This window comes from Falco punctatus (genome assembly GCF_963210335.1).
Source record: "Falco punctatus genome assembly, chromosome: 15".
NCBI classification, from domain to species: Eukaryota; Metazoa; Chordata; class Aves; order Falconiformes; family Falconidae; genus Falco; species Falco punctatus.
This window is the reverse complement of record NC_137595.1, coordinates 22,655,352-22,676,754: the sequence shown is the minus strand read 5'-3', so window position 1 is coordinate 22,676,754 and position 21,403 is coordinate 22,655,352. Positions and strand designations below refer to the sequence as shown.

The 21,403-nt window shown below is 48.2% G+C and overlaps 1 protein-coding gene across 1 annotated transcript in view; it reads right to left on the bottom strand.

Annotated features, from left to right (window-relative positions):
* Positions 1 to 116: 116 nt before the first annotated feature.
* LOC308053701 (uncharacterized protein) overlaps positions 117 to 21,403 on the bottom strand; it is a 25,798-nt gene continuing 4,511 nt past the window's right edge. The window contains exons 2-11 of the mRNA XM_080365290.1: positions 19,005 to 19,397; positions 17,049 to 18,503; positions 16,092 to 16,184; positions 15,401 to 15,505; positions 14,513 to 14,622; positions 13,395 to 13,589; positions 12,008 to 12,170; positions 11,008 to 11,173; positions 10,734 to 10,828; positions 117 to 10,102 (exon numbers count right to left, since the gene is read on the bottom strand). Of these exons, the coding sequence (XP_080221416.1) occupies positions 10,017 to 10,102; positions 10,734 to 10,828; positions 11,008 to 11,173; positions 12,008 to 12,170; positions 13,395 to 13,589; positions 14,513 to 14,622; positions 15,401 to 15,505; positions 16,092 to 16,184; positions 17,049 to 18,503; positions 19,005 to 19,161 (2,625 nt within the window). The 5' untranslated portion in view covers positions 19,162 to 19,397 and the 3' untranslated portion in view covers positions 117 to 10,016. The remainder of the gene's footprint in view (positions 10,103 to 10,733; positions 10,829 to 11,007; positions 11,174 to 12,007; positions 12,171 to 13,394; positions 13,590 to 14,512; positions 14,623 to 15,400; positions 15,506 to 16,091; positions 16,185 to 17,048; positions 18,504 to 19,004; positions 19,398 to 21,403) is intronic.

Below are 21,403 nucleotides of genomic sequence, written 5' to 3'. Positions count from 1 at the left end.
GGCAAGTACCTGGAATGATTATATATAATTATAGATTTCAGCATGTGAGGATTCCCAGCCATGCACAAAGGGTCTTAAGAGGGAATCAAATTGGGGAAGAGGAGGAAAAGGGAAGATAACTCTTAACATCAACCCCCTGGTGCCAGCTCCCTTGCTGAGGAGTGCTAATGAGCACATAAACACCAGGACTGAATTTTGCCTCTTTCCTTAACTCGCTTATAAAAACCCATACGCACTGAAATCTGAGGGAGTGTGGTGAGAAGCATTAATCTGGAGAGGTGCTGAAGCATCACAAAGCCTTTTGCTGGGAGAAAACAGTCCTGGCTTAAGTATACCAGGGATGCTGCTGCCCTGTGCTGCAAGTAATGTTATGGTTTAGTGTGCTGCAAATTAAAAGTGGTTTAAAAAGCTGGATTCTTCACCAGATGCCTCGTCTGGGGCCAATTTTCCTCTTTCACTCTCTCTATATGGTGCTTGCTTCTTACAGAAAGTTTTGATAGCAGTGTCAGGACACTGGGAGAATGTGTCGGGGAGCCACTTCTCACTTTGCGGAGCGAGGTGCAAGACAGGGAGATGTTTCATTTAAGTTCAGTCCTTATTTTACCCCACCCACAGCTCTCCTGTGTACAAGCAAACTGGCAAGAAATAGTTTAGGGAGGTGGTGATTTAAATGGGATGTTTCAGTTAAATCAAGGCAAAAAAAATTATAATATTTCCAGAGTTTTCCCAGCATTCAAGGCAAAGCAAAGAGAAATGGAGAGACAAAAAAAGCTGCTGTTTTCAGTGGCAAATCCAAACCACTTCAGTCAGAAAATGTTGAGATAAACATTTAAACATTTCCGTATATTTGCTGAAAAATCACAGATGAGACCTGTTTTGAGGTATCAACATCCCGGTGAGAGGTACAGGAGGGGACCTGGGGTCCTCAGACCTCCACTGCAGGAAGAGTTTGAAGTGACTGAGGAAAACCAGAGGCCCATGAGAAAGTCCAATTTTGGTTGCATTGTCAATGGCTCAGAGGCCCTTGGGCCTGAAAGGTCACCCTGGGAGACAAAATAATCCCGTGAATGGGCCTCTTTGTGAAACAGCCAACACTTTATTCCCATGGGGTTGGAAACAGCCCAGGAAGAAGGGCTGTCCCACCTTGATTTTGCTCTTCGTGGAGTCCAGACATCCGTGTCAATGGAAAGAAAATTTAAAAAAAAGAATGAAAAATAAAGAAGTGTATTTTCCAGTTGCAGGAAAAAAACAGCTCACCCTTCTGAGAATAGAGCTGTGCCATAGGAACAGGAACTGACTCAACGTCATCCTCAAGGATGCATGTTGGTATAGTGGGTGGACCTGATACTAGAGTGGGCAGAGTGGTTCACAGAGGAAGGGTGGCATCAACCACCTCTTGAGTGAAACCAGCCACGCAGAAGCCCTGAGACATGGGCTTGACCATCCCCAGCTTTGAGAAACCTCAGGAACTGGGAGCCCTGTAGAAGCAGAGCTCTCTTCTCCTTGGCTCCTGCTCCTGAAATACGAAAGTCAAAGTCTGCCTATAGCTTTGGATGTGACATGAGATGGAGGGAAAGGCAGAAGCAAAGTGATAATGAAAGCAAGACCCTTTGATCCTGGCACTGTTGAGGGCACAACATCTGAACACACAACCCACAGTGATTTTATGTCATACTCACCTTGCTGCATTCTTCCTGGTACTCCTCCCTGTAGCATCAAGGGCCTAGGGTCATTGCTGCAACATGACCAGATAATCTGGTTTGCTTTTGAGGGAAATACTGAGAACAACAAAATAACAGCATATTTCAGAATCCTGGGCCAGATCTTCAGCTGCTCCACGATAAGCAGCTCAGATTTACATACCTGATAGGAGCTGCAGTGCCCAGCCAAGAGCCGGCCAACCCGTAATGGTCCAGAGCCACATGGGAGTCACCGTTGCTCGTGCCAGCTGCAATACTGAACTTACAGAGCAGCTCTGAGCTGCGGCTCGGAGTAAGTGAGAGCAGAGGTAGCTGGGTGACAGCATCCGGGCACTTAACCAAAGCAGAAAATAACTCTGTTAAAGTTGTCTTCTGCTGCCCATCTCCCTCGTTGTAATTCACAGCGCACCTGGAGTTGTTCAGTGTGGAACAGCAGTAGAGAATTTATCTGCCTGGTGAATAAATCGATTGTGTAAAAAATCTTGTGGGGAAAAGCAACGGTCTGGAAACTGAGCTTCTTGAGTCAGAACAAGAATTAAAGTGATTAACTTCCAGTTGTGACTCTGTTGTATTCTTCCTTTCTGCCCCAACCAGAAAAGCGTCTGATGGCTGCAAGACTTTCATCTCCTCTTTATGCACAGCACTGCCAGGGCTGGGGCTGAGGAGGGAAAGCCTCTGTAGTTACATTTTGGGCAGGGACCGGTGGGTTTACCAGATCCCTGTATTGTCCTGCTCCATTTCCACGGTTGCTGGCATCTCACTGCCAATGGAGCTCAGTTAATATCCGACCCTGTGTGTGAGGGCTTGTGCTCAGCTCGGTGGCTCCATGGTGGTTTTGTGTGGCCTCTGATGGAGGCGATCCTGCACCTCCAGCTCTGCCGGTGTAGATGCCTAACCCAGCAGCTCACTGTTCAGATCCGGCATGCGTCGGTGGGGCACAGCCAGGCACAGGATCCAGCCCTCTGCACTGGTTCCTGGCACAGAACTCAAGGGATCCCGCATCAGCGCTGCTGTGGGTCCCCAACTCCTCAGCCCCCTGCGCTGGGTGGAGGAAGATAGGCAGAGAGCTCTGCAGAGCAGGCGGTGCAAAGGGTCATGCTGGGGGGCTGGATGGGGAGGTCTGTCCTGTACATCCAGTTCAGCACGGCCTCTAGCCATGGCTCAGCAGCTGTAATAAATACCTCAACTGCAAAGCCCCTGTTCAGAGGCTCAGAAGTGTCAGTTCTTGTGAGAATCACCTTTTCATTCCTTCCTGGACAACAAAAAAAGATCTTTCTTGTGTTATTATCTCTTCCTAGATACCAAAAAAGCAGGATTTTCAACAACTTATTTTGCTCTGGCTTGAGACAGATGTCAGGGTTCAGGCAGTTATCCTGAGATAGACACACCTGTCCCAGCAGCCGTGGAACAGAGATGCTGCAGCACCAGCCAAGCCTAGGAGCCTTGGAGGAACATCACATCCTCCACTTTCTGCTGCAGAAGCAGAAAACTCTTCAAACATCTCGCAAGGCAGCCTCGGAGGAACGAGGGTTGGAGGATCACATCCTGAGTTTAGAGGCATTCTGTACCTTAGCACCTCCCTTTTCGGACCCTGTTTTTTGTATTTACATGCAGCAGGAAGTGTTGTGGGCCTTTCATAACAAGGTGGTTATCGCCCAGTTTCAGTAAATAGCCAGTTCTGGACTCCTTCTCTGACGTAACGCCAATTACAGAGGTACTACAGAAACCTTCCTCCTCTGACCTGACTGCTCGTTCACCCCAAGCAATTGCCCTCTCATCTGCTGAACTAATGACAGACGCCCATAACCAGTCTCTCTCACTGTCAGGGCTTCCACCGTGGCCTTGTGCAGTCAGTGCCAGCACCCTAACTTGGCAGGATGGGCCCAGATTTCCTTTCACTGCACTGTTCTTAAGAACCTGGAGGACACGCATGCACCAGCAGCACTGACTCTGCCCCTGACCAAGTCACCTTAGTGCCTCAGAGCTCCCGGCAGTCCCCTAACCGCTTCTGGCATCCTTTCCCCTGCAGCCTGGCTAAGGACCCTGTGCTCCCACACTGGGTTATCAGATCTTACATGCCCAAAGGGGTACCACAGCCTGTCCTCCTTCTCACTACCCCTTACAATTGCTCCAGGCCCTCCTTGCCTGCAGCTGCGCTCACTTGCAACATAAACCAAGTCCTAATGGTAATGTGAGAGTCTCTTGTGGGAAGTAGAAATGGCAGTAGAGGTGGAGGAGAAGAAGGAGCAGGCACAGCAGCTTGCTACAGTTCCAGGCCTGAAGAAGAGATCAAATCCAGCAGGAAGCAATGACCATGACTGCTGGGACACAGGCTTGCTCCTCCTTGGCCACAGAAAGTGCTGAGATGAGGTTTCCACAGACATAATTAATGTTGATCGTTCTCTATCTGGCTTCCAAGCTCTGGCTCTCCAGAGTCACAACAAAGTCCGATCAAAGGAAGCTAAAGGCCTTGTCCACGTCTCTTCATAGCTAAACCTCCAATGCGAAACCAGGCAGCTTTGGGGGCGTTCATAACTGAGAACCAGCTCTACACAGCAGCTTTTGGGTCCCTTGAGGTCGCCTTGTCTGTGATGCTACAGGTTTTGGTGATTTTTTTAACTTTTTGGACGTGCTTTGCCCAGAACAGTACAATTCATTCCATCTGTTGAGGAAGGAGTCCCACCATATCTCTGGCGGAAGGGTAAGAGTCCGGTGGGAAAGGGTGCATGCATGTGCACAACAAACGCCAGAGATCAATTATTTTTTCCTGCTACTCTGCACAGAACTGTGTTTAAAATGTGCATTGATAAAATGCAAATTCGTGGATTTTTGACCTCAATGTGTCCAGGAAGATGCCTTTTCCTGACTCATACAGTTAACTGGCAGATAAAATGAAATAATAAATGAGTGAAAAAACAACAAGAAGGAAGGAGACAGATATGGACAGAGCAGAACTGAAACCAGGCAGCACAACTATGGACACGGGTCAGCTCCAAGAAGGCAACAACCAACTCGTGGGACCTGCTGTCCTGTCTTAGGAATGACTGGGTTTTATTGTCACATTAAACCATTGTTGTGCTGGAAACTCAGCACCCCTCCCAGTCCCTCGCTCACTCCCCCCTGTGGGATGGGGGAAAGAATCGGAAGGGTAAAAGTGAGAAAACTCACGGGGTGAGATGAAGGCTGTTTAATAGGTAAACCAAGAGCCGGGCACGCAAGTAAAGCAGAACAGGGAATTCATTCACCGCGTCCCATGGGCAGGTCTCAGCCCCCCCAGGAGAGCAGGGCTGCATCTGCGCAACCGGGAATTGGGAAGACAAACGCCATCGCTCCAAACGTCCCCCCTCCTCCTTCTTCCCCCAGCTTTTTATTGCTGAGCATGACGCCGTATGGTGTGGGCTGTGTCTTTGGCCAGTTGGGGTCAGCTGTCCCAGCTGTGCCCCCTGCCAGCTCCTTGTGCCCCCCCAGCCTATTTCTTGGCAGGGTGGTGTGAGAGACAGAAAAGGCCTTGGCTCCCTGTGAGCACTGCTCTGCAATAACGAAAACATCACTGTGTTATCAACACTCTTCTCAACAGGAATCCAAACCATTGTCCCATACCAGCTACTGTGTAAAAAGTTAACTCTATCCCAGTCAAAACCAGCACACCCATGGCTGAAAGCAGCCAGCTGAGAGTCCAGGAAGGTGGACAAGCTGGTTTTCTGTGCCGAGACCAAAATGGAAATCAGTGCTCTGGGAAGCTGAACCCACCAAATCTTGCTTTCCTCAGAAAGGAGGCACTGCAGAGGCCTTGGAGATTTGGTGGTGCATGCACATGTGCTGTCACCCTGCAGGTGTTGGTCTCTGTCACAGAACGAGCCTGCCCACGGAGGTCTGGGTGGTCATGCCCTAATGTTCCTCTCACCAGGCTCCAGCATCTCTCCTGGAACAGAGGTATACTGCCCTTCACCACCAGCTAGGTTTAGTGCAATTTACTTCCTTGATGATGGGAGCAGACATTCAGTTTTGCGACAACATTTTGCACCAGTGTTTCTTTTAATAAAATACTGACTTTCTGTCCCCTTGCCTAAACCTCCCTGTCCCATCCCTACTGGTACGCCTCTCTCCCTCTCCCATCTGATTGCGCACACAAGCGGGCTGTTTGTCTCTGCCACACCTGGTGCTCCCTCCCTGAAAAAGATTTCACTAGAGCTCAGTTCAATTCTGAGGGAACGCTAGGATTGAGAAGGTGGGCAAAATGAAGAAGCTGTCCACAGGGGAGATTCAGGGACAAATATGACATGGTTTACATCCTTTACCCCTAGCTCTGTTAGAAACCAAAGGGTACGGTTGCTCATCTCTGGTTCACGTTTGGAAATGAGCCTTCAGTGATATATAGCGTCTTGTAACAGAAAACACAGCAGGAAGTGTTAAATATTACCAACAGCCCTAATGAAAGGAGGCTGTTTAGGGAGCGGGAATAGAGGAATCTAGGGCTCCCATTGTTGGTCTAAGGGAGGTGTGTTTCTTTCCCTGTAACCTTGCAGAAACGTTGGCAGGAGGGTTCACACCTGGGGAGTTTCCTTTGAGTCCCTGGGAAGAATTGTGTGTACGTGACGACATGGCTGTTGCTCTGGCTCCCCACCTTTTTCTGCTGAATTTACGGGAAAGAGAGACCTGTTATCTTCATGGAATCCCATCATGGTGCCACTCACTCGTGTAGGGGTTGGGGACCAATCCATTTTCCAGGTTAACTAGTCACGGTAACTGTTCAGAGCCCAGTAACAAATTCTGTCTTATATTTGGCTAAAGTGGCAGAACTGACAGTTCTTCAGAAAGTTCAGTGGCAAAATGACAGGACAGAACAACCTGATGTGCAGGCCAAAATCACGAAGGAACTCTGGAGATCCGATGGCTAAAGGACCTCATCACTCCTGCTCAGGATTTAGAATTGTTGCTGTTGGGAATACAATTAAATTAAACCCTTCTGAAGGCAGACATGGGTGACCACCTTGAAAAATCTGGACTTTTCTCTGGGATTTGTTGAGAATATCTGCTGGGTGTGAGCTCCCAAGCCAGACACGTCTTCAGTCAGTTTAAGTTTTACAGTTCCTCTATTCCCGTGGTCTTGCATGTGCAGTTGGGCATTTCTGACCAACTTCACTGGAGGTTGTGGAACAAGTTTGCTTGTCAAGAGGAGAATCATGATAAATCTCAGCTAAAAAAGCAGAAAAATTAGTGTTATTGTAAAATATTGTAATTCACAGCATTTCTTAGAAAAGTCTTTGTCATGATAATATCATGAGGATTTACCCTGACATGTTTTATAGAGGAAATATTCCACTTTATTTAGCAGCACTAAGATAGCACTGAGTAATCTAATTTATTTCCTTGATGGCAGCAGAGATGCACGCTGGTTTCCAGCACAAACTGGGGGAAGATGAAAAAGATTTTGTGGTTTATTGTGTTAAATAAAAACATCTAATTGCTTTTTATCCTGCCACACCTGTTGCTGGGAAACAGGTACAGTGCAAACACCTCTCCCATAATTTATCATGAGTCAACAGAATATTTATGAGGCAGTAAGTGTCCAGGTAAGAAGCCCAGAGTATGGTGAAAGTCTTCTTTCTGTAACATCATCTGCTTGCTTTCTCATTCAGTAAAAGATAAAAAAATCATTAATGCATAAAAGACTCCCTATCTTTACATCTGTGGCTTTCAGCCTGCCCATAAGTACAGACAGTTTATTGATTTAATTGTGCTCTGCCGGTAGGTAATTCCTTGCATAAGCATGTTGCCAAAGGAAATACCGTTCGTGGTTCTCCCTGGAGCAAAGCCGTTGTCTGAAACCAAGAGGCTCCTGTAATTTTCTTATCTTGCTCCATTTATAACATAAATTACAGATTTGTCCATAGCTTTGAAGCTGCAAAATAGTTTCTATTTTAACCCCTGATTTTCCTATCACCACAATGCTCTCAAGTGCTTTCCTCAAGGGCTGAGACATCCCAGTCTTGATCTACCTGCCAGATAGCAGCAGTGCACGGCGAGAGCTGCTACTGCTACCACAATGCTCACCGTGCAGTGTCCCAGGAGCCCACAGCCCCCATGGGTAATGTTCCTAGCCGGGCCAAAACTTGCCTCAATTGACCAAATCCTGGGCTGTTTGTGTGTGCACTGATGGTGGCAGATGGGGAACTCCACATCCTTCCCTTGAGCTGAAATGTCCTGTCCCACTGCCACGGAGACGCTGTAATGCAGACCCACCTCACAGAGGTCACAAGTCAAGAAGGAACCTTCTGCTTTTTTTTGTTGCTGTTGTTCCAGCAGTTGATGGCCAATATTAAAAAAACATATTTGTTTGGAAAGGTCAAGTAGTTTTTCAAGTATTAAAGTATTACAACATGAGAGAAGTCCCATGCTGTGCGACTTCACCACATGCTTAACTTTAAGCCTTTGCTGGGTGGTGGTAGACCTCAGCTGGCACTTCAATACATTTATTGAATAAGTGCTTATCGTAGAATCACAGAGCGGTTTGGGTTGGAAATGACCTTAAAGATCATCTAGTCCCAACCACCCTGCCACAGACAGGGACACCTTCCACTAGACCTGGTTGTGTAGCTGTCCAGAAGGTAAGGTATGTGCAGGGAGGAGAGCATGACTTAATTCCACTTACAGATGCTGGCACCAGCTGGGAAACCACAGGTGGCTGGGAATACCCGGCTGTGCCCGAGCGGAGTGAACAGTGACTGCCCTCAGCCCGGGAGCGGAGGGGGCAAGTGGGCTTGGGGGGTCAGGAGGCTGCGGGGTGAGCGGGAGCCTGTGTTCATCCCTGGGGAACAGCTGCCAAGGATTTGTAATCAGCAGTTTGGGGAGCTGCTTGAGTGAAACAACATCCGTCGCCTGGAGCCAGAATCATAGCTGTTATTTACGGTGACTTCTGAGTGCAAACGGACTGGCAGGTTGCACCTTGTGAAGGATCAGATGGACAACAACGCCAGCGCCAAAGCAAGCTGAGCACAGTTAAAACTGGAGTTACTGTTTACATGTTAGGAAGCGTGGGAGGAATCTAGCCCCGGCAGCTCCCGGGTCCGACTGCTCGGGTCCCAGGGCAGTGCTGGGTAAGCAGGGAGGGAGCAAGCTCCTGCCCGAGGTGGAGAGGGGATGTGGCCTGGGGGAGAAGTCTGTAAGCAAGACAAAAAGATGTTCCAAAACAACGACAAGGAAGAAGAGAAGGGAAGGGGCTTGTCCCTCAGGTGGTGGGAGGTGGCACTGTGGCCGTGCCGAGGGAGCAGTCTCCCTCCCAAGTGAGGAGCCCAAGCAAGGAGAAGGAACAACTGTAGGGGACTGGCAGAGATCTGCCCCTTGGACGCTGCCTCCGGTACAGGAAAAAACATTACAGAAACCCTCCAAATCTGTAATGCAAATCTCCGCGTTTTGAAGCCAGCCTCTCGCCTTTGGGTCCTAACTCATTGTTTCCTTGGTTGAGCTGTGCCTTTATTAAGAATTTCCCTCATCCCTGACTCCCCCTGGGTCTTATTTGCTTTGTGGGAGAGGAAAGTTCTGTTCTCTGCTCTTGCAGCAGACTCCCTCCCCTCTGCGCTGCCTGGTGCGGGTCCCTGTGCCTGGGGACTAGTGCAGACACGGAGGCAGCGCAGCCAGGGGCCACCCGACCCCCTGCAGCTCCCAGCTTGGCCATGGCCCCACACCGGCCTCTGCCAGGAGCTGGGAGCCCTGGGACCAGCTGGGGACCCGCGTGGGCCAAGCAGAGGATGGCTGTGGAGATGCCAGAGAAGGACAGGGGGTGAGGTCAGGTCTCTGCTGTAAGCCCTCTGTCAGAATCGCACCTTCCAGTATTTATTCTTTCCTCTAGTGTTTAGCCATGCAGCCTTGCAATTTTTGGAGGACGAATAGCTTGGTCTAAATCAAATGAAACTCAAAGCCTTTTCCTTATGGTCCAAAAAGATTTATTTAGTGGATTTTAGCAGTTTAAAATACACAGATCTGAGTGTTGTGGAAGGGGATATACAAGCAGGCGTGACGTTCACAGTTCAAGGCATTAAGGAAACACAGGCACTCTGGGAATTCCTGCAATAAAGCATCAGCTCCCGATCCTGCTGGCACTTCGTGGGCAGGTCTCCCGGCGGTTTCAGGCACTTACTGGAGATAAACAATAAATAGCCGCAGACATCTCCCAGGAGGGACACTGGCTGGGGAAGTGCTGCCGTTTCCCAAGGAGGTAAGTGTTTGATTAGAGAAGGTATGGCTTTCACAAGGCCATGTGCTCCAGCAAGAGAGACCAGACACTGTTCCTTTGGCTCAGGGAAACTTCCCTTGGGTTCAGACCACTCTGTTCTTCACTCTTTCAAATATCTGCATCACTTTGCCTGCTGGTATGCAGCCTTCTCTCACGATGGTGATGCCACCTTCCCACAGGAAGAATGAAAAAGTTAGGATAATCCCAAAGGGTGGAAGAAAGGGATGGGGATATAAAGGAGTATCTTGGATCAGTAAAGCCATCCAAATTCTCAGGACAACTAAATATAATAAAGTTGTGTGGCAAGAGGACCAGAAGCTTTGTCAGAAAGCAAAAACATCTAGTAACACCGTCCTCACACCTTGTTCAATAGTTTAGTTTTCCACTAGTGAATCCCACTCAAGTGACAGCCCAGATCCAGCCAGTGACACCTCAGCTTCTGCTGTTACATCATTGTGGACAAGCTCCTGTAACACCTTCGTTCTGGTGGTCTACAAGGAGCATACACCCTTCCTGTCAGACACATCCACCCTCTCACTTGAAGCATTTTTGCTCTTATAAGGCAAATTTTGCTTGCACAACCGTGTTTCTCCTTACTGTCTTGTTCTCTGTCAACACAGAGTTCCTCCAAGGACATCTTTTGTTTGTTCCTTTTCATCAACATGTTTGCAAATGTCCAGGCACTCAAGAACTGTTACTCTTGGAGCACACTGTGCTGCCAGATTGATACTATTGAAAGGGATGGAAACATCCCAGGAAAAGGCAATTGCTGACATAGAGAGGGTGGTTCTTACACTCACTTTCATCAATCTTTGTGCAGTTGACCACAGTGGATGCCACCACCTCATCAGATTCTCCATCACAGAGAACACCCTCCAGCTTGTGGCCAAGCCGCCTGTAGGGGGAAAGAAAAAAAGAAAAAAAGGAAAAAAAGAAGCAACATATTATATCGTGCTGAAGTTCCCCTCAGTGCAGGGCATCAAATCATGGGCTATACACCACTCAAACTTGCTGGCCGCCCACCTGAGAGGCAGTTTGCTCTGCGATAGTAGTGCCAGCAAACAGGGTACTCACGAGATGACCATGTCATGGTGTGTGCTGTCAACCTCTCCACTAGGATTAGCAGATGTGATTGCCAGGGGTCCCGTCATGTCGATGAGGTGCACCAGGACAGTCAGGTCAGGCACTCTGATCATGATGCTGTCTTGAGTTCCCACTCTGCTGTAGCCTGCTCCGACACCTTGAAAGACAGAGCGAGGGCATTGGCACAATACCTGGCATGGCATCAGGAGACCGGCTTTCTTTGCAAGTCACTCCACTCCGTACCCCAAACAACATTGTAAATCTCTTTGTGTATGTTCAGAAAAAGCATTATTTTCAATCAGAAATCCATGAGAGCAATGGTAAGATTTTGGGACTAACTGGGTAAAAAGGAAAAGGGTCTGGAGATCAGCATAGCTGTTTTCATGGACATAGGATCTGCCTATATCACAGACTATAACTTCTTGTGATCATTGCCTACCTTCCCACCCTCTGTCACACACCTCTGCCTGTTAAGCATGCCTAACTCCTACTGTTTCTCCAGTCTGTAACATCTCTGTTGATTCCCAGAAGCCACGTTTGAGCGTGAATCATACTCTGCTGCTCACAGCGTTTCGACTGTGCCCATATGGTAGGAAGGAAGAGGCGAGGAGAAGGGATGCCCATCGGAACGCCATCTCCCCCCTCCCCAGGACCTCTCGTCTGTCTGTGATCCTCCACTCAGGGTTTCTCATTCCTAGCTACCAGCTATGGGCTTGAAAGAGGTGACCATCCCAGGGCAATGAGCCTCTCTTGCTTCAGACTGGAGTGGGTTAAAGAAATCATCGTAATGCCTCACACTTAATGAGTCATGCCAGCTCATTAACACCCTCTGCTAAACATTTACCAAGGCACGTACAAGCTCCAGAGATGTTTTCTTAGGATAAAAAGAACAGAATCTCTCCCCACTGACATCCCAAAGGGTATGCAGATTGCAGACCTGCCGTGTTGAAAACATGAAAGAGGGGGAGCGGAGCTGTCCTGTTCATCTCACCTAGCTTCTTCAGCCACTCTCCTTTCTTGATAATGCAGCCAATGCCACCTGGGTAAACATTTTCCATGAATTCCCAAAGCAGTGGGCTGATGGGGGGAGCAGCTGCTCGCAGCTGGTCCAGGTTTGAAATAAAGATGCAGATGGGCTTCTCTTGAGGCCTGTCCTGCAAAACAGACAGACAGGGAGGGGAAAAAATAAATGAAGAGAGAAAGTTTGTGTTGGGAAGATCGAAGCCCACTGGAATCCTAGTCTGCGTGCTTCCCAGGGACCAGGACCTCCAAGCAAGCAAGATGCTGCCTCTGGACAAAGTGCTGAGCACGGGGGGGGGAACGACGACGGACAGGACTGCACTCTGTGATTGATGCTCCAGCTCAGGTCTGCATGTGCAAATTGAAGAAGAGAGAGAACAGCAGTCTGCTCTTGGGATCCTGGTGGGATGCATCCAGTTCCCATGCTTTAGACATAACCAGCACAGGGACGACGACACTTGGCTCATTATCAGGGCTTTTAACATCTTATACATCAGGGGTCTGATTTTCTTCTAACCTATGCTGGTATGAATCAAGGTCAAACCCACCAATTCACAACAGGATAATGGAAAGGAGAGCCCAAACCCTTGCAAACCAATATCTACCTCTTCTTCAGTTCTTCAGTGCTTTGAAATAAGCTCGCTGTAAATTGAACAGTGATATGGAGGGAAAATAAAAAGAGCTCACAAAGCAGTGTCATTTCAGTCCTCAGCTGACATCAGTTTCAGTGTGGCCAAGTGACTAAGGAACTGGGCATGTATTTACATTCTGTTTATATTATCTCATCGACAAGGAAGGTTAGCATTGGCACCAAAGCAGGACAGAAAAGACTGCCTTTGTTGCTGATGTTCATGCTAAGTGCCAGCTGAGATAGTCTGTTATGCTTATTTCTCCAGGCTAGCCAGGAAATTGCCTCATGGAGAGTAGATGGGGCCAGGCTGCAAAAGTTGTATTGAAGGTGCAAACTTTGGGTCTGATTCCAGCACTGAATGTCTCCAAAAGTCTGGGGAAATTTAGACCTGGGGTTCTGATTCAGCATTTTGTGAGGCAGAGGGGACAAATGCAGGTTCAGACCCACTTGCAACAAGTGTTGGGGCCATTCCAGTTTGGGTTTGTGCATTGCAGGATGTAGCTGTCTCATTCCCAGTGCCCCACACCCAGAGCTTCACCCCAGGCTGCTCAGCTCAGGAAAAGGTCCATGACGTTTTGGTGTGGCTGCTCATAAAGTCTATCCACAGTCAGAATCTGAGCTTTAGGACAACTTGAAACAAGGGGCTCCCATTTCTGCCTCTGCACAAAACTCATCTATAAGACATAAACAGAATCCAAGTAACAAGAAGACTGCCTTGTATTCACACCTTGATTCTGTAGACCTTCTCAATGGCTTGAGGGTGCTTGCAAGAGGCTGCCAAAGCATACACAGTGTCTGTTGGGACCCCGCACACCGCCCCAGTGTTCAGCAAAGCAGCAATAGTCCTCAAGCCACTTGTACAGTGGGACCTGGGGCAGATGCAAGGTGGAGGATCTTCGGTGTCCTTCTTAGAGCTCTCAACCTGGCAATAATCAGGAGACAATAAATCCATTACGGTGGAAATAAGCAAACATATGAAACACAAGGTAGGACGCAGTCCACCCAAATGCAGGTATCTCACTGTGCCATGCTCCCTTGGCAAAGGGCAGAGGCAGTGCTTCTAGGGGTGCTTCACCTAAAGTAGGTGAGGTTAATTACAAGGCGGAAAGGATTGCTTCTGTCCCAGTGACAAAATCAACGAGACTAGCTGAGGTGCGGACACCTGAACTGCCTGCTCTGACAGGAGGTGAATCCCACACAGCACAGTGACTGCTTCCTGGAGGAGTAACTGCTTTCCAAAGTGACCTGAGGAAGCTGCTAAGGAATCCTAAATCCAGAGGAACTTGAATAAGATGAAGTTTCAAATGCTTTCTCGCATGGTTAGAAGTGTTGATTTAATGAAACTGTTTCCCTGCAGCAGGAATTAGAGCTGTCAGGTCAGTCAACCCAGGTGAGTGGAACTGCCTTGGTCAGATATTATAGGACAGCAGATAGAGTTTGAAGTTAACAGAGACAGTGGGGAACTCCTGCTGTCCAGCCTGGGAAGCTTCTAATTCCCTACTCCCCTGCTCCCAAGGTTATGCCCTTTAAAACTCTGTCTGTCAGCAGTTCTTGGATTGGAGATGGCTAATTCCACAGAACCATGGAGACAGGCATTTTGGAGCAAGGGAAGAGTTTTGTAAATGTCCCTGCCCTTCCTCTGGGTTTCCTTGTTCATAAAGGAAGAGAGCTTGTTTTCAGCTCATCGCTTCCTACAGAAATGCTGCAACTTGGATTTTGAATAGCACTGAGGGATTCAAAGAAGGGAAATCCAATGGAAATCTGAACTCCTCTAGGTAAGACTGAAGACCCCAGGATATCCCCCCTGACTAGGAAAGTTATACCATCATGCAAAAAACCTCTTACTGTGAACAGAGGGGTTCCCATCATCATGAGATCCTTCCCAAAGATGCTGTTTGTAAGTGATGCTGTTGCTCCATAGAAGCAGATGATGCTGAAGATGCTTAGCATCACAACTGGAAAAAAAAGCCCAGAGAGTCAAAGGCAGGAAGGGTGATGACAAAGTTTTATTTTCTTCTACGTCTCATGACTTCCCAACATTACAAACTTATTTCAGGCTTTCCTGTCATGCAACATTTGCAGTCCAGCATATTTGTGGGTCTAAAAATTTAAGGCATTTCCAGGCTTGCCTACCTGTGCATCTTCAGCCATATGCCTTTTTTTTTTTTTTTTTTTTTTTTTTTGTCCTGGCAGAAAAGCTCCTATGAAGCATTTGGCTAAAGCACTGTATGTAATTGCTAATAAAATTGTCACTTGCAGCAAAGCCAAAGCTTCCACAGAGCTACAGCCATTCACACCAGTGGCACATTTGGTTCATCCCAAATCTTAGCTCACTGAACTGTACAGAACCTCAGGGGGTTGTCTTGATCCAGCAGTATCAGCCACACCTAAATGTTTATTAGAAAGGTCAAGGACCTGGTTAGGGACATGGTTTAGTGACAGACTTGGCAGTGCTAGGTTTATGGTTGGACTCGATGATCTTAAAGGTCTTTTCCAACCTAAATGATTCCATGATTCTACGATACAAGGTAAGGTTTTCTCCTCCGGTCATGGAGCCAGAAGGCTCAGGCACCTGTAGCTTGCACGCACACCAGTCTTGTAGGGAAAGATGGCACACTCTCCTGCTTGCTTTTGTCTGTACAGAGCTTGTGCAGAGCATTGCTCCCCAACCAGACACCCACTCACTGCGCTCTGTGGGTGAAGGTTTGATGGCCAAGTTCACCTAAAACTCACTTTCAAATGGCAAAGCGAGATTGTCCAACGTAAAGAGCAGAAAACAAATGGTCAAGAGCTCCATTGCAATGGTCATGCAGAGAAGCACCATGTTAAAAGAGGAGGCTGTGAAAAGAAATAGAAACAAGAGGGACCCACATCAGAGAATGGCCCATAAAAACATGTGCAAAATAGCAGAAGAGCTCCTAAATCAACTTAATCTTATTTGATTAAACCGAGCAGTCCATGACCTGGCTTCCCTGCTCATGGAGGAGCAGAGAGGTACGGCTATGTTGTTCAGCCCTCAGCTTTCAAGAGACAAGCTGCCAAACCCTTCATCTGCCAGTACACCATGCTCACATGGAAAACACTTCTTAGGCAGCCAAGAAGATTCTGATTTACAGCAGCTGGGCTGGAGGGTGACTGTGGATACATGCCAGTGGCCCAGTCCATCTAACACTTTCACCTTATTTGAACCTTTCATTTTCTTTGAAACGTTCTTCCATTCCCTTATGACTGTTTCTTCTAAGCCCAACTCAGCTTCTGTTACTGGCTGCGGGCAAAACATTTCAGTTCTTGCTTAATCAGGGTGACAGGGAGAGCTGAGAGTCCCTCACTTGTGCACCTCCAGCACAGACTGACCACAGATACGATTAAAGATCTGATCCCAAATACCCCTCAATAAACAATCACATACGGTACTGAGACTTACCTAAAATAATTAAGAAAACATTGAGCACCAGAAAGGCAATAGAACCCGCAGTGAATCCCTCGCTGTTCCCCGCACCGATGTTCACCAAGTGGCCTGAAATGGGACCAGCAGATTCAGTTGTGAGCAAACCAGTAAGTGCAGTGTGACAGAAGGCCAACATATCTGCAGTTCGCAGTTCAAACTAATTGCTGGTGGCTGCTATAAAGAAAATCTACCGCAATGAAACCCGTTGCTTCTACAATGCAAAGTATTTGAGGTATTAACTGAAGAACCAGTGATGGTTATCCAAAAAAGCTGATGATTTTACTTCTGACTTGTGACAAACAGGGTCTGGCTGGAAACATGAATAGCTTCTTGCCATGTCTTTTCAGTAACAGCTTTAACTTTTCCCACAGGTGCTCATTTTAATAGGGCCTGGCATGGAGGCTGTAGGAACATGCTGCCCACCTGGAGCTGAATAAGGCTTTTTAAAGCCCAGGCTTATCATCCTGAGGGCTTCTTTCATGGTTATGACCAACCAAGATCAATTGCTCCAGGCTTCTGAAGAATAAATTCAGAACCTGGAGTCTTTCATTGCCCAAAAGCATCTCCTGAACTGTTATTCTGAGATGACAGCCCAGAGACAGCCTGAGTGCTGTCTCACAATATTTTAGCAGGGAAATCTGGACCTCTACTGGACTCAAAGACACAGCTCAGACCCCTGTAGCTGGGAGGGTACCAAGTGACTGACTGCAGCAATGGCAACCAATTACATGCATGCAAGGTGGGCTGTTTGGTCATTATCTTTTTACAAGGAGGAATATTGGTAAACCCGGTGTCTTTGAATCTCCTGGGAGAAGGAATTAAGTTGAAGAAAGCAAACTGAAATTTCCTAAAAGCATCCCTTTTCTTTTTTTTTGGTTTTTTTTCTTTATTTTTTGGTGAGTAAGCAAACTAGGAACCCTCACATTGCATTACCTGCAAACCGAAGCCAGGTCCACGCTCCCCAGAAGGCAGCATAACAGAATGGAAGAATGCAACCAAACCTTCTCCCTCCTTGAACCTGGATCCTGCAGACGTACAGCTGCATTATGGCTCCTGGGATGAGCACAGAGGGTATGGAGAGTTGCTGTCTGCTGGAGTCACTGAAACTACCCTGGATGGCAGAGACTGCAGCTAGGCCATTGCAGATGTAGAACAAGGCATCTGGCACTTCAGCACTGGTGCCACTTGGGACATTATTTGACCTTGTGAAGTAGGTTTTGACAGCTGTCAGTGTGGTTTGAAGAGCTGAGCTGGAAATAGCCTGGACGCCAACTGGAATCAAAGCCTTCTCCCCGATGGAGTTGATAAGGGTGGCAAAAGTGGCGTACATTGAGAGAGGGGTGCAAAGGCTGCAGGCAGCCCCAAGGAATGGGTAAGCACCTCCCACTGGGATCTGATGGATGAAGGCAGTTGTGAGGATGATGAACGAGGCATTTTGCAGCATCTCCAGGGTATCTTTGTGGGTCGACAGCAGAAACAGCACGCAGGCAATGGCCAGGAAGAACCACCCTCCAAACATTCCCAGCCTGCTTTCCTGAGCCTGGGGCAGCCCAAGGAAGGTGGTGAGTATAATCTCTTCCCAAGACATCACCAGCCAGTAGAGGCTGTGGACACCAAACTTGGTAGTGTAGTAGACATCACCTCTCAGATAGCTGTAGAAGCTGGACAGCAGCTGACAGCTGGAGATGATGGATATCCATGCTGCTCCAACACAGAAGGTCTTCATGTACCCAAAGAAGTAAAAGGCAAATATAAAGGAAGAGACAGTATCGCAGATGTTGCCCAGGGCCATCGGCTCAGCATACTTCGTGTTCTTTTTCTTTTCTTCCCCAATGGCCTTGGAAGAGCTCTTCTGTGCTGACCCCAGTAGCAAGACATTGAAGAGAGGATGCCCAAAGCCCGGAAGGACGTACCGTTGTGTGATGCCCTTGAACAGGAGAGCTACTGCTCCATACAGCCCGCAGATGACAATGACAAGCTCGATGACACCTGACACAATCAGGGCCCACTGGCCAAACAGTGCGACTGCTTCAAAGATCAGGGCAAGCGCGATGGCCCCGAATATGAAGGGCATGATGTAGTTCACTGTGGCTGAACAGAAGGAGAGGATAAAGGAGATGGAAATGTAGGCCACCAGCCCAGCCACCGCACTTTGGCTGGCAGAGAGGTGGGCCATGCCGGTGGGCAGGAGGTGGCTGGCATTCCCCAAGGGCAGTGTTATGTTCTGCACAGAGGGGTCACCGGCTGCAATGATGCGCGTAGCCCCATAGCTGCTCCACAGAGCGGAGAAGGTGAGAAAGGCTGCACCTCCAAGGTGGTCGTATTTCCGGAAGGCAAGGAATCCTGCCAGGAGCTGGACAAAGCCTCCAATCAGGATGAGGTGGACACCTGAGAGACACATGAAGGAGATCAGGTAGGAAGCAAGCCACAAAAAGGTTAGAGCTTCTGGAAGCAGTGCTGCATCTCCAAACTCTGGGGGACACCCCATGGCAGGTCCCACAGCCTTCTTGTGACCAGCCCTATGGCCTCTGTCTTCCCCTCTCTTTCCACCTTTATGATAAATGTCTGTGCTGAGCCTTGGTGTGTGCCCACTGAGCCCCTTGGTATGGTGAGCAGGTCCAGGAGTGGTTTGGATCTATGAAGATATGGAAATGGCATATGGTTGGGACCAGATTCCTGGCAGTTGCTGGGGAAGGAGGAGCATCCGTCCTTGGGAGTGCACAGACCTTCTGTGCATTGGAGAAAGCCCACCTTTCCCCACCTGTCCCACCAGCACTGTCCATTGGCCCATGAGGATGACTCTCAGAAAGTGTATCCTGCCTGGCGCTCCCAAGGAAAGTTCACCCCTGACCAGCAGCGCCAGTGCCCCCCACGAGCAGCATCACCCACCTGCGAGGATGTCCTCTGTGCCCTGTGGCCTGAGGCCAGTGTGCACCACGGTGAAGTTCTGCAGGCAGAGGAGGAAGGCGCTGACCACATTCGCGAGGAGCCCCAGCACCGCTGGCTCGCTGTAGAAGACGGCCGCGAACCCCACCGTGCTCGCCATGGCCCTTCCAGACAAAACAAAAGCGTCGGCGGTTGCCCCCACAACCTCACCGTTGTTGGTGTCTAGACCAGTGCTGCTTTGGCTTGGGCGCTCAGCCAGCCTTCAGAGCCGTGCCCCTGCTCCGAGGAGGGAGAAACTGGTGACAGGCTCAGGTGTTTCCATAGTGCCTCCCCACTCGTTGCTCCAGACAAAGGCTCAATTCAAAGCAGACCTTTAGGTGCCTAATTTCCAGAGTCCTATCCAGAAAAAACACACACAACCTATTTAGGCTACAAGGATTTCTGGCAAAAACATGTTTAGGTGCCCCAAAGCGCTGCAGGTGGTGGCGATGGTTCCCATTCCCTCTTCTCCAGGCTGCTGGAGATGGAGAGGAATGAATAGCCTAACACAAACGAACAAACATTCAGACGAAACCCACAAGGTATTTTTGAGCCATTCCAGGACGTGTCTTATCCACTGTTACAGACAAACAGACAGGCACGACGCACACATACGCAGTCTCCCTTCCAGATGGAATTTTCCAGCTCCATCCCTTTCTTGAAACCCTGGTGACTAAATAGTCTATTTTCAAACCCTTCATATTTCTACCATTAACTCGTCTGTTTGCAGGCAGCCCCCACATTTCCATTCCTCCGCACTCCTGGGTACCATGGGCTGGAGTTTTCTCTCTGGAGGTTTTTGTTAGGAAACAAAGATGAAAATAAAACAGCAATATTTTTAGAACATGTTATGACCTAAAGGAGCTGGAAAAGCAGAAAGTGATGTATTCTCTTCTCAGCCATTCCAAAAAGCTTTTTGGAAAGAAAGGAAAGCATGTGGCACTACCATTGATATGGGAAGGGAGGAGGAGTGAAGGAGCACCACCCAAAGCAGAAATACTTTTGTGAATATTAATGAACCTAAATCCCAGTGACTGCTTTTAAACACACAGTATTCCTCAGCAGACATACACGTTTTGCAGACATCAATGGCCTCTGTACTCTTTTGTTCCACTAAAACACCCATGTTTTCCTTCTCTCCATTTAATCTAAAGGACATAATTTTCACAGAAACAGGGGAAGGATAAATTTACTCCTAACAGCTTTGAACAGATTCAGCAGCTTAAAACTCTCATGAAATGTGGAAAGGATAAAAACTTTCAAGTGAAATCTGGGGGACAGTGAATTCATTCACTTATCTGGTTGAGCTAAAGGTCAGGTTTTTGGGTTCAGAAAGAGAGATGCACCAATTCACAGTTCTGTGGGAGGAACACTCCCTTGTAACATCAATCATTTGTATTGAAGGAGGCCCTCAAAAATGGTGTGCCCTTAGGAAGAGCCGAGCAGCTACCTGTGGAGTCCACGACACTGTCTTTTTTAATTATTATTTTAAATGACATTCAGATAGAAATAAGTGGTTTGGTTTAAATGGTTACGCTTGGAGGCAGGCCACAATATTAAGTTCCTCCAGATGTTTAGCTCTGAAATAACTCAGACAGCAGCTTTCTAGGCACGCTGCAACAAGCCCCTGTTTAGAGTCGGTCTCTGGAAGAGGATGGGATAGGTTTTCTGGAGAAAGATGTGCTGGCCAGGTGACTCCTTGGCTCGCAGAAGTGGGTTTCAGTTCGCCAAGGCTCACTGTGTTGGCCGTTCCTGTGTGACTAGCCGTGTGAGCAGTTTTAGTGCCTGTGACATGCAGCTTGGTTTTGTGAAGGGTGTACAGGCACAACTAACAGGGATCTTCCCCTCTGCTCACCATGAAAGCCTACACAGGACATCTGAGAAGGTGGGGAAAGAAATACTAGACTATGACATATTGGGCTACGGAGGTGTAAAGGGAAAGGATGCGAGAGGATTTAGACCAAGATATGGAAAAGGAGGAGGGTGAAGGAGCATCTCTTAGGAGGAGAAGGTTTTGGGGTTGGAAACAGCTGCAGACCTACCCACTGCTCACACCTCCCCATGGCATCTCCCCACACACTGCAAACATTGGCTTGCGCTCCCTGTCCTAAGACTGTTTCAACATCTATGCATGTCTTCCCTCATCTCTTTCATGCAACATAAGGATACATCAAATAATTAATCCCCTCCCGTTGTTGTCTCAGGTACTCAGCACCAGCAACTCTGTGGGCTGCACCAAGACCTGGAGAAATGAAGGTCTGCATGGAAACAGAGGTGGTTTCTGTTCAAAGTATGCCCAAGCCTTGTTTGTCCCCAGGATAAAACCACTCATCACTGCTGTCACTATCCATTTTGTTCAGCTG